This window comes from Panulirus ornatus, chromosome 55 (assembly GCF_036320965.1).
Source record: "Panulirus ornatus isolate Po-2019 chromosome 55, ASM3632096v1, whole genome shotgun sequence".
NCBI classification, from domain to species: Eukaryota; Metazoa; Arthropoda; class Malacostraca; order Decapoda; family Palinuridae; genus Panulirus; species Panulirus ornatus.
In genome coordinates this window covers 25,963,997-25,977,642 of record NC_092278.1, presented here as the reverse complement: position 1 = coordinate 25,977,642, position 13,646 = coordinate 25,963,997, and the positions used below count along the sequence as shown (strand labels likewise).

General features: G+C 41.6%; 1 protein-coding gene across 2 annotated transcripts in view; it reads left to right on the top strand.

The window, feature by feature from the left end:
• LOC139765616 (HMG box-containing protein 4) overlaps positions 1-13,646 on the top strand; it is an 80,990-nt gene that overhangs the window by 22,489 nt on the left and 44,855 nt on the right. For both annotated transcript variants that reach the window (XM_071693280.1, XM_071693279.1), the window contains exon 6: positions 5,901-5,976. In XM_071693280.1, the coding sequence (XP_071549381.1) occupies positions 5,901-5,976 (76 nt within the window). The remainder of the gene's footprint in view (positions 1-5,900; positions 5,977-13,646) is intronic.

Below are 13,646 nucleotides of genomic sequence, written 5' to 3'. Positions count from 1 at the left end.
TAAAACAGATATGTTTAGTAATGTTACAAATAGTTTAATGTCTCACCCTCTAATTACATTAAATGTCTTCATGTTGATATGAGTTTCTGGGTCCCACTACATTTTACTAAAGGAAAATTACAGGCATTCATGTATTTGTATAGCAACAGGTTAATATCTGTGATGCAAGTGAATCACTTTATTTCATCAGGGTAATTATTTGTAACAAAAGAAAATCATGATGTGGCTAGCATTTCTGTCATAAACACAGGGAACTAATATTTACGTGCTACACAGAGGTTGCCTGGTGTGTATGTATGTTTCATATTAGACTACGAATTGTGTTGCTCCATTTTTTCCCATGGTATGTGAAAGCACAAGGGAAGAATGCCTTGATCACCATCAAGTGTAGAAGTTTAAGGTTTTATCATGTGCTAACTGATTCTTTGAAAAATTAATTAATTGTGATGACATTAGTATGATGGAAAACTCTTTTAGGTTGAGCACTTACCTCATCACAGCATATCGGCATGAAAATTATTAATGATAACATGCTGCATCTAGCCATTTGTTACAAGTCACTCTTCTTATACTTCCAAGGGATGGATCAGGGATAGTGTTATGTTTACCTGGTGTTGTTGGGTCAACAAAATATCCTTTCATATATTATATGTTTAAGACATTTGATAATTTTAAGAATCTTGTGTGTTTTTCATGTAGGGTTGGATATATTGCTTTGGGTGTTATTGTTGTTCAGGAGGTAGTGAACCTGTTTTTCAATTCCCCATTTTTTGAGACTCCATTATTAATGAGGATCACCTTTAGGCATTGGGTTTTCTTGTGAAGTTAGTCCCATTGGAGGTTGTTTTATCTGCTTGATGACAAATTATATTTCTTAGGACTCACTGGTGGCATTAAGGCATTTTTATTTTTAAGTGTTGACTTATGCCAGCTTATCAAGGATAGGAAGGCAGTTGTCTGTAATGAGCTTTCTTTATAGATGCTATCCATGTGCGAAAAGTAGATGGTTCATTGCATTGAAGGATCTTGAAGATTATTATATTCAAGATGACGTGTGTAGAAATTAGTGAAGAATGGTCCAAGTGGGCAACCCATTATTTCTTCCTTTTGAGGAACAGGGATATGTTAGTGTGCCAATACAGTGCTTGAGTATTGCCAAAATGACATTGTTTCTCTTTGAAAATGTGGGAGATGGTAAGTGCTTGAAGTTCTTGGTGATTGTTGATGAAATTGCAGGGAACCTTCATGTATTTTTATCCGGCATAGTGGTGTAAGTGTACCTAATGATGTGAAGAGTTCTTTAGTTCTTGTAGAGCTTTTCACATCATCAGACATAGAAAGTCTTTTCACAAGTGTGCCTCGTAACCCCTTAACAACTATGTGCCTTCTGGGAGCTACATTTTGTGTTAGATTGTGCGCCTCTCTCCTTTCCCCACTTTTTTTTTCTTTCTGCACACGCAGAAACTATTGATCAAAAATACTACCAGCTGCCCTTCACAGCATAGTCACATTCAAAAGTCTCTCCTTTGCTTTTCACATCATCAGACATAGAAAGTATTTTCACAAATGTGCCTCATAACCCCTTAACAACTATGTGCCTTCTGGGAGCTACACTTAGTGTTAGATTGTGCACCTCTCTCCTTTCCTCACTTTTTTTCTTTTTCTTTTTTTTTAAACCAGGAGGCCTTTACTTATGACCGACATACATTTCTAAGCTTAGCTTCCTCATCCCACCACTCAGTATCCTTTCTCACCAGTCCACCTCTCTCTTCTTGCGAGCCACACACTTCACTTGCCCATGTTAACAGGGCTTCCCCAAACACCTCCTGTTCCTCACCCTCTCTATGAGTTTCACGTAATCTCACGTTTTGGCATTCTGCTTTCAATCTCTCCTTGTATTTCTTCTCACAAGCCTCTTTTTCAAGCTCACTCACTTTTACATCCCTCTGCACACGCATATTATTTATTTCCTCTTTTCCTGATTCCTCTTCACATTTATCAACTATTGATCAAAAATACTACCAGCTGCCCCTCAAAGCATAGTCACATTCAAAAGTCTCTCCTTTGCACTCTTTTCAGATAATGTGAGGAGGTGAAGTGTTTTAGGTATCTGGGAGTGGACATAGCTTGGGAAGTGAGTCAATTGTCGTTCGCTGATGATACAGCGCTGGTGGCTGATTTAGGTGAGAAACTGCAGAAGCTGAGAGTAAATGTGAATAAGAGCAAGGTTATCAGGTTCAGTAGGGTTGAGGGACAAGTCAACTGGGAGGTAAGTTTGGATGGAGAAAAACTGGAGGAAGTGAAGTGTTTTAGATATCTGGGAGTGGATTAAGCAGTGGATGGAACCATGGAAGTGAAAGTGAGTCACAGGGTGGGGGAGGGGGCGAAGATTCTGGGAGAGTTGAAGAATGTGTGGAAGGCGAGAAAGTTATCTCGGAGAGCAAAAATGGGTATGTTTGAAGGAATAGTGGTTCCAACAATGTTATATGTTTGCAAGGCATGAACTATAGATAGGGTTGTGTGGAGGAGGGTGGATATGTTGGAAATGAAACGTTTGAGGACAACATGTGGTGTGAGGTGGTCGATCGAGTGAGTAATGAAAGGGTAAGAGAGATGTGTGGTAATAAAAAGTGTGGTTGAGAGAGCAGAAGAGGGTGTATTGAAATGGTTTGGTCACATTGAGAGAATGAGTGAAAAAAGATTGACAAAGAGGATATATATGTCAGAGGTGGAGTGAACAAGGAGAAGTGGGAGACTAAATCAGAGGTGGAAGGATTGACTGAAAATGATTTTGAGCGATCAGGGCCTGAACATACAGGAAGGTGAAAGGCATGCAAGGAATAGAGTGAATGGGAATGATGTGGTATACAAGGGTGGATGTGTCATCAATGGATTAAGCCAGGGCATGTAAAGCGTCTGGGGGTAAACCAAGGAAAGTTTTGTGGGGCATGGATGTGGAAAGGGAGCTGCGGTTTCGGTGCATGACACATGAAACATTTATTCACACTCAATCTCTAGCTGTTTTGTGTAATGCATCGAAACCAGTGCTCCCTTTCCACATCCAGGCCCCACAAAACTTTCCATGGTTTACCCCAGATGCTTCACATGCCCTGGTTCAATCCAGTGATGGCACGTCCATCCCGGTATACCACATCATTCCCATTCACTTTATTCCTTGCATGCCTTTCATCTCCCTGTATGATCAGGCCACGATTGCTCAAAATCTTTTTCATTCCATCCTTCCACCTCCAATTTGGTCTCCCACTTCTCCTTGTTCCCTTCACCTCTGACACATATATCCTCTTTGTCAATCTTTCCTCACTCATTCTCTCCATGTGACCAACCCATTTCAATACACCCTCTTCTGCTCTCTCAACCACACTCTTTTTATTACAACACATTTCTCTTACCCTTTCATTACTCACTCGATCAAACACCTATTGTCCTCAAACATCTCATTTCCAGCACATCCACCCTCCTCCACACAACCCTATCTATAGCACACGTCTCGCAACCATATAACATTGTTGGAACCACTATTCCTTCAAACATACCCATTTTTGCTCTCCAAGATAACTTTCTCGCCTTCCACACATTCTTCAATGCTCCCAGAACCATCGCCCCCTCCCCACCCTGTGACTCACTTCCACTTCAATGGTTCCATCCACTGCTAAATCCACTCCCAGATATCTAAAACACTTCAGTTCCTCCAGTTTTTCTCCATTCAAACTTACCTCCCAACTGACTTGTCCATCCACTCTACTGAACCTAATAACCTTGCTCTTATTCACATTTACTCTCAGCTTTCTTCTTTCTCACACTTCACTAAACTCAATCACCAATTTCTGCAGTTTCTCATCTGAATCATCCACCAGCGCTGTATCATCAGCAAACAAGTGACACTTCCCAAGCCCTTCCCCCACGCATATATACATACATATACATTTCAATATACACTTTTTCTTTCTTTCAAACTATTCGCCATTTCCTGCATTAGCGAGGTAGCGTTAAGAACAGAGGACTGGGCCTTTGAGGGAATATCCTCACCTGGCCCCCTTCTCTGTTCCTTCTTTTGGGGGGGGGGAAAAAAAAGAGGGGAGGATTTCCAGCCCCCCACTCCCTCCCCTTTTAGTCGCCTTCTACGACACGCAGGGAATACGTGGGAAGTATTCTTTCTCCCCTATCCCCAGGGATATATATACATATACAGATATATACATATATGCACATGTACATATTCATACTTGCTGCCTTCATCAATTCCCATCGCTGCCCCACCACACATGAAATAGCATCCCCACATCCAATCACTCTATTCCTTGCATGCTTTTCACCCTCCTGTATGTTCAGGCCCTGATCCCTCAAAATCTTTTTCACTCCATCCTTCCACCTCCAATTTGGTCTCTTGCTTCTCCTTCTTCCCTCCACCTCTGACACATATATCCTCTTTGTCAATCTTTCCTCACTCATTCTCTCCTTGTGTGCAAACCATTTCAACACACCCTCTTCTGCTTTCTCAACCACAGTCTTTTTATTACCACACATTTCTCTTACCCTTTCATTACTTAATTGATAAAACCAACTCACACTACATATTATCCAGGAACATTTCATTTCCGACAAATCGACCCTCCTCTGCACAACCCAATCTAGAGCCCATGCTTCACAACCATATAACATTGTTGGAACACGTCCTCCCTCTTCTGCACTTTTTGTACGGTTCAAAAAAAGATTATGGGGAGGAGAAGAGGATTATCAGGGGAAGAAGTATTGTTAAAGTCATCCAGGATAGAGGAGAAATGAGAACCAGAGAGAGAGATTTTTTTTTTCTTAAGGCTCCAGTCACATACTAAAGTTGCTTGATCTATAAGGGAGAGAGCTATAGTCCTATCAGAACAGAAAATTAAGGAGAGGTAGAGTAGTAGAAGTTGTTAGTAATGTCTTTAGCTAAAGACTAGCACTTATAAGTGGATGAAGAGGAGAGTTTATTGCCCTTCCTTTCAATAAAGGAACACTTTGCCTCACAGATTAGTCTTGCAATGATTGTGGGCATCGACAAATGCTGAATGGGAGTTAGAGGAAGAAGAGTTTTCTCAAGCCTGATATGCCTGATCCCTTGCCTGAGGGGCTTCAAAACAGGAAAGGTTAAGCCATGGATTCGAGGAAGTGGTTATCATGGAAGAAGAGGGGATAGATACTTCCATTCCCAAAACAGTAACCTCTGCTGTACATTTGGCAGTGACAGAAGCATCACCACATTAGAGACAGTTATTTAACCCTTGGTAATTCAGAAAAGAATTTTTGAAAATTATTTCATTTAGCTATGTTGAAGTGCCAATATTTATGATTAGAAGAGGCTATTGGAGGGGGAAATGCCATTAAAATAGATACACTTATGAGAGTGTGTTCAGATGAGCTAATTGGGAGTGAGATTATATAGCTACAGCACAAAGGATTAGAGGTGAGATACATTAAGTATGTTAGGAAAGTAGTCACAGCAGCCAGGAATGTGAGTGAGGTGGGGAATAATTTGCTGTAGATCATTAAGAATGGAAAACCACTCTCTTCTCAACATTATTTCCTCTTTTTCGAAAACCTTTATAAATCTTCACCATTGCTTCCACAAGATAGTGATCAGACATCCCATCTTGTGCCCCTCTCAACAAATTTACATCCAGAATTCTCTTTTGCATGCTGTCAATTGATGTGTAATCCAATGAAATATCTTTTGAAAGGATTTTTAGTGTTTTGCATATCTAATTCTTCCAGTTAATCATTAATGATTCATATCACACTTGCAGCCTCCCATAGAGTAATTTTGTATCCTGTGTTTGTATGAAACAAAACTACATCTTCATTTCTTTATGATACTTTTATGCTTAACTATTTTCTTCTTTCAGAAGTCTCGATTCACGGCATACATGCTTTGGGCTCGTGAAATTCGCCCTGGAATTATTCAGGCAAACCCCAACATGGGTAAGTGAATACTTTTCTGTATAAAGGCCAAAAAAAGAAGCTGATGTATGTAATGGGACAGAAAATTTGCCAGAACTTATTGTTAAAGAATTTACCAGAACTGATTGTTAAAGATTTTTTATCAAGCAGAGGAAAGATCTTTTGAATTATTGCAGTATTTTGTCTTTATTTGGCTTATTATCTCCGGGAACTTTACTTTAAGATATCTAGTATAGTTATGAAGATTGTTTGAGGAGTTAGGGATCGTGATAAACAGTGTAAGTGCTAGCCAGGAAAGGGAAGTATTTCATTCGGACAAAGTTAGCATAAGCTGAAGTATTAAGAGAGTATATAGGAGCTTTATGGTATAAACAGCCACCACCATATAACACTGTATTGTAGTCTTCTAACTTTTTCTCTTTAGGACATTGTTTTCATTGGTTTGCTCATTCTTTGCAGAATAGTGCTTTTATACTTTTGGAAAGAATACTGCAAGGGAGGATTTCCATCCACCTGCTTCTGCCCTTCTTGGTTGCCTTCTGTGACACGCAGGGAATATGTGGGCATTACACATGAAAGCTAGAGAATGAGTGTGAGCGGATGTGGCCCTTCTTTGTCTATTTCCTAGCACTATTTCGCTCATCCAGGGGATGGCAATTCTGTTTCCTGTGGGGAAGAGCAGCATGGTTTCAGAAGTGGTAGAGGAAGTGTGGATCAAATGTTTGCTTTGAAAAATGTATGTGAGAAATACTTAGAGAAACAGATGGATTTGTATTTAGCATTTATGGATCTGAAGAAGGCATATGATAGCGTTGATAGAGATACTTTGTGGAAAAGTACATGGTGTGGGAGGTAAGTTGCTAGAAGGTGAAAAGTTTTTATCAAGGATGTAAGGCGTGTGTATGAGTTGGAAGAGAGGAAAGTGATTGGTTCCCAGTGAATGTCGGTTTGCGGCAGGGGTGCATGATGTCTCCCTGGTTGTTTAATTTGTTTATGGACGAGGATTTTAGGGAGGTGAATGCGAGAGTTTTGGAGAGAGGGGCAAGTATGCAGTCTGTTGTGGATGAAAGGTCAGTTGTTGTTCGCTGATGATACAGCGCTGGTGGCTGATTTGGATGAGAAACTGCAGAAGTTAATGACTGAGTTTGGTAAAGTGTATGAAGGAAGAAAGTTAAGAGTAAATGTGAATAAGAGCAAGGTTATAAGGTTCTGTAGGGTTGAGGGACAAGTTAATTAGGAGGTAAGTTTGAATGAAGAAAAACTGGAGGACGTAAAGTGTTTTAGATATCATCTTGGAGTGGATTTGGCAGCGGGTGGAACCATGGAAGTGGAAGTGAGTCACAAGATGGGGGAGGGGGCAAAGGTTCTGGGAGCGTTGAAGATTGTGTGGAAGGCGAGAACATTTTCTCGGAAATGAAAAATGAGTATGTTTGAAGGAATAGTGGTTCCAACAATGTTATATGGTTGCGAGGCATGGGCTACAGATAGGGTTGTGCGGAGGAGGGTGGATGTGCTGGAAATGAGGTGTGAGGACAATATGTGGTGTGAAGTGGTTTGATTAAGTAATGAAAGGGTAAGAGAGATGTGTGGTGATAAAAGGAGTGTGGTTGAGAGAGCAGAAGAGGGTGTATTGAAATGGTTTGGTCACATGGAGAGAATGAGTTAGGAAAGATTGACAAAGAGGATATTTGTGTCAGAGGTGGAGGGAATGAGAAGAGGGAGACCAAATTTTAGGTGAAAGGATGGCATCAAAAAGATTTTGAGCGATCAGAGCGTGAACATACAGGAGGTTCAAAGGCATGCAAGGAATAGAGTGAAATGGAACGATGTGATATACTGGGGTGGATATGCTGTCAGTGGATTGAACCAGGGCATGTGAAGTGTCCGGGGTAAACCATGGAGTTTTGTGGGGCCTGGATGTGGAAAGGGAGCTGTGGTTTCGGAGCATTGTACATGACAGCAAGAGACTGAGCGTGAAAGAATGTGGCCTTTGTTGTCTTTTCCTATATATATTTTATCTATTTATTTTGCTTTGTCGCTGTCTCCCGCATTAGCGAGGTAGCACAAGGAAACAGACGAAAGAATGGCCCAATCCACCCACATACACATGTTTATACATACACGTCCACACACGCAAATATACATACCTATACATCTCAATGTGCACATATATATACACACACAGACATATACATATATACACATGTACATAATTCATACTGTCTGCCTTTATTTGTTCCCATTGCCACCCCGCCACACATGGAATAACAACCCCCTCCCCCCTAATGTGTGCGAGGTAGCGCTAGGAAGAGACAACAAAGGCCCCATTCGTTCACATTGAGTCTCTAGCTGTCATGTAATAATGCACCGAAACCACAGCTCCCTTTCCACATCCAGGCCCCACACAACTTTCCATGGTTTACCCCAGACGCTTCACATGCCCTGGTTCAATCCATTGACAGCACGTCGACCCCGGTATACCACATCTTCCAATTCACTCTATTCCTTGCACGCCTTTCTTCCTCCTGCATGTTCAGGCCCCGATCACTCAAAATCTTTTTCACTCCATCTTTCCACCTAAAATTTGGTCTCCCATTTTTCCTCGTTCCCTCCACCTCTGACACATATATCCTCTTGGTCAATCTTTCCTCTCTCATTCTCTCCATGTGACCAAACCATTTCAAAACACCCTCTTCTGCTCTCTCAACCACACTCTTTTTATTTCCACACATCTCTCTTACCCTTACATTACTTACTCGATCAAACCACCTCACACCACACATTGTCCTCAAACATCTCATTTCCAGCACATCCACCCTCTTGCGCACAACTCTATCCATAGCCCACACCTCGCAACCATACAACATTGTTGGAACCACTATTCCTTCAAACATACCCATTTTTGCTTTCCGAGATAATGTTCTCGACTTCCAAACATTCTTCAATGCTCCCAGAATTTTCGCCCCCTCCCCCACCGTATGATTCACTTCCACTTCCATGGTTACATCCGCTGCCAAATCCACTCCCAGATATCTAAAACACTTTACTTCCTCCAGTTTTTCTCCATTCAAACTTACCTCCCAATTGACTTGACCCTCAACCCTACTGTACCCAATAACCTTGCCCTTATTCACATTTACTCTAAACTTTCTTCTTTCACACACTTTACCAAACTCAGTCACCAGCTTCTGCAGTTTCTTACATGAATCAGCCACCAGTGCTGTATCATCAGTGAACAACAACTGACTCACTTCCCAAGCTCTCTCATCCACAACAGACTGCATACTTGCCCCTCTTTCCAAAACTCTTGCATTTACCTCCCTAACAACCCCATCCATAAACAAATTAAACAACCATGGAGACATCACACACCCCTGCCGCAAACCTACATTCACTGAAAACCAATCACTTTCCTCTCTTCCTACACGTACACATGCCTTACATCCTCGATAAAGACTTTTCACTGCTTCTAACAACTTGCCTCCCAAACCCTACATTCTTAAAACCTTCCACAGAGCATCTCTATGAACTCTATCATATGCCTTCTCCAGATCCATAAATGCTACATACAAATCCATTTGTTTTTCTAAGTATTTCTCATATACATTCTTCAGGGCAAACACCTGATCCACACATCCTCTACCACTTCTGAAACCACACTGCTCTTCCCCAATCTGATGCTCTGTACATGCCTTCACCCTCTCAATCAATACCCTCCCATATAATTTACCAAGAATGCTCAACAAATTTATACCTCTTCAATTTGAGCACTCACTTTTATCCCCTTTGCCTTTGTGCAATGGCACTATGCAAGCATTCCGCCAATCCTCAGGCACCTCACCATGAGTCATACATATATTAAATAACCTTACCAAACCAGTCAACATTACAGTCACCCCATTTTTTAATAAATTCCACTGCAATACCATCCAAACCCACTGCCTTGCTGGCTTTCATCTTCTGCAAAGCTTTTACTACCTCTTCTCTGTTTGCCAAATCATTTTCCCTAACCCTCTAACTTTGCACACCACCTCGACCAAAACACCCTATATCTGCCACTCTATCATCAAACACATTCAACAAACCTTCAAAATACTCACTCCATCTCCTTTTCACATCACCGCTACTTGTTATCACCTCTCCATAATCCCCCTTCACTGAAGTTCCCATTTGTTCCCTTGTCTTACACACTTTAATTACCTCCTTCCAAAACATCTTCTTATTCTCCCTAAAATTTAATGATACTCTCTCACCCCAACTCTCATTTGCCCTTTTTTTCACCTCTTGCAATTTTCTCTTGACCTCCTGCCTCTTTCTTTTATACATTTCCCAGGCATTTGCATTATTTCCCTGCAAAAATCGTCCAAATGCCTCTCTCTGCTCTTTCACTAATGATCTTACTTCTTCATCCCACCACTCACCACCCTTTCTAATCTTCCCATCTCTCACACTTCTCATGCCACAAGCATTTTTTTTTTTTTTTTCCGCTGTCTCCCGCATTTGCGAGGTAGCACAGCATATATATATTTATCTTTTTTTTTTTTTTTTTTTTTTTGTCTCCCACGTTTGCGAGGTAGCGCAAGGAAACAGACGAAAGAAATGGCCCAACCCACCCCCATACACATGTATATACATACGTCCACACACGCAAATATACATACCTACACAGCTTTCCATGGTTTACCCCAGACGCTTCACATGCCTTGATTCAATCCACTGACAGCACGTCAACCCCGGTATACCACATCGCTCCAATTCACTCTATTCCTTGCCCTCCTTTCACCGTCCTGCATGTTCAGGCCCCGATCACACAAAATCTTTTTCACTCCATCTTTCCACCTCCAATTTGGTCTCCCTCTTCTCCTCGTTCCCTCCACCTCCGACACATATATCCTCTTGGTCAATCTTTCCTCACTCATTCTCTCCATGTGACCAAACCATTTCAAAACACCCTCTTCTGCTCTCTCAACCACTCTCTTTTTATTTCCACACATCTCTCTTACCCTTACGTTACTTACTCGATCAAACCACCTCACACCACACATTGTCCTCAAACATCTCATTTCCAGCACATCTATCCTCCTGCGCACAACTCTATCCATAGTCCACGCCTCGCAACCATACAACATTGTTGGAACCACTATTCCTTCAAACATACCCATTTTTGCTTTCCGAGATAATGTTCTCGACTTCCACACATTCTTCAAGGCTCCCAGAATTTTCGCCCCCTCCCCCACCCTATGATCCACTTCCGCTTCCATGGTTCCATCCGCTGCCAGATCCACTCCCAGATATCTAAAACACTTCACTTCCTCCAGTTTTTCTCCATTCAAACACCTCCCATTTGACTTGACCCTCAACCCTACTGTACCTAATAACCTTGCTCTTATTCACATTTACTCTTAACTTTCTTCTTTCACACACTTTACCAAACTCAGTCACCAGTTTCTGTAGTTTCTCACATGAATCAGCCACCAGTGCTGTATCATCAGCGAACAACAACTGACTCACTTCCCAAGCTCTCTCATCCCCAACAGACTTCATACTTGCCCCTCTTTCCAAAACTCTTGCAAAACTCTTATTTATCTATATATATATATTATACTTTGTCACTGTCTCCCGCGTTAGCAACGTAGCACAAGGAAACAGACGAAAGAATGGCCCAACCCACCTGCATACACATGTTTATACATACATGTCCACACATGCACATAGACATACTTATAGATCCCAACTTATACATATATATACACCCACAGACATATACATGTATACTCATGTACATAATTCATACTGTCTGCCCTTATTCATTCCCGTCTCCACCCTGCCACACATGAAATGACAACCCCCTCCCCCCGCATGTGTGCAAGGTAGCACTAAGAAAAGACAACAAAGGCCAGATTCATTCACAGTCAGTCTCTAGCTGTCATGTATAATGTACCAAAACCACAGCTCCCTTTTCACATTCAGGCCCCACAAAACTTTCCATGGTTTACCCCAGACGCCTCACATGCCCTGGTTCAATCCATTGATAGCACTTCGACCCTGGTATACCACATCATTCCAAGTCACTCTATTCCTTGCACGCCTTTCACCCTCCTGCATGTTCAGGCCCTGATCACTCAAAATCTTTTTCACTCCATCTTTCCACCTCCAATTTGGTCTCCCAATTCTCGTTCCCTCCACCTCTGTCACATATATCCTCTTTGTCAATCTTTCCTCACTCATTCTCTCCATGTGACCAAACCATTTCAAAACACCCTCTTCTGCTCTCTAAACCACACTCTTTTTATTACCATGCATCTCTCTTACCCTATTATTACTTACTCGATCAAACCACCTCACACCACATATTGTCCTTAAACATCTCATTTCCAGCACAGCCGCCCTCCTCCTCACAACTCTATCTATAGCCCACGCCTCCCACACATTTTTCAACACTCCCTGAACTTTTGCCCCCTCCCCCACCCTATGATTCACTTCTGCTTCCATGGTTCCATCTGCTGCCAAATCCACTCCCAGATATCTAAAACACTTCACTTCTTCCAGTTTTTCTCCATTCAAACTTACCTCCCAATTGACTTGTACCTAAACCCTACTGCTAATAACCTTGTTCTTATTCACATTTACTGTCAGCTTTCTTCTTTCACACACTGTACCTAACTCAGTCACCAGCTTCTGCAGTTTCTCACCCAAATCAGCCACCAGTGCTGTATCATTTTACTTGAACGCTATTCCCACTTCAGTCTGGTAGCACCAGGGAACAGACAAAGAATGGCCCATCCACTCATAGGCACATATATATACATAACTGACCATACACAGAAACATATATACATATCAGCACATACATATGTGTACACACATACATAGACATATATGTATATGCAGGTGCACATTTTCGTACCTGCTTGCCTTCATCCTTTCCTGGTGCTACCTTGTCCCACAGGAAAGAGCATTACTTCTCCCTGCTTTTACGAGGTACCGCCAGGAAAACAGACAAAAAAGGCCACATTTGTTCACACTCAGTCTCTAACTGTCATGTGTAATGCACTGAAACCGCAGGGGTAGGGGAGGGAGAATTCTACCTCTGTATTCCCAAGTGTGTCGTAGAAGTTGACTAAAGTGGATGGAAACGGGGCTGTAACCCCCCTTTTATTTACATTTCTAAAAAATAGAACAGAAGGAGCCAAGCAAGGAGTGCTCGTTCTCCTTGAAGGCTCTGGTTGGGGTATCTAAATATGTGTAGATGTAACAAAGGTGAGAAGAAAGGAGAGATAGGTAGTATTTTTGAGGAAAAAACCTGGAATTTTCTGTCTCTGAGTGAAATAATGTTTAAGGGTAAAGGAGAAGAATAGTTTGGAAATGTCATAAGAGTAAAGTTGGGGGTTGGTGAGAGGGCAATAATTAAGGAAAGGGTTGCACTTCTGCTGTAGTAGAGGTTGTGGGTGTGTGACAGAGTGTAAGGAAGTGAGCTCCGGACTAATGTGGGTAAAAATGAATATGGGTTGTTAGAGATGGGTGATTATTATTGCTAATGGAACTGGCCTTGAGAAGAGCAGCTAAGTGAGTGTATTAACAGTTGTAATGCAATAGACCACATATTAGTGATGGGATATTAAATTAAAAGTGAGTAATGTGGCAGTTGTTGATATAATTGGGGGAATGGGATGTTCATCATTATGAATGGA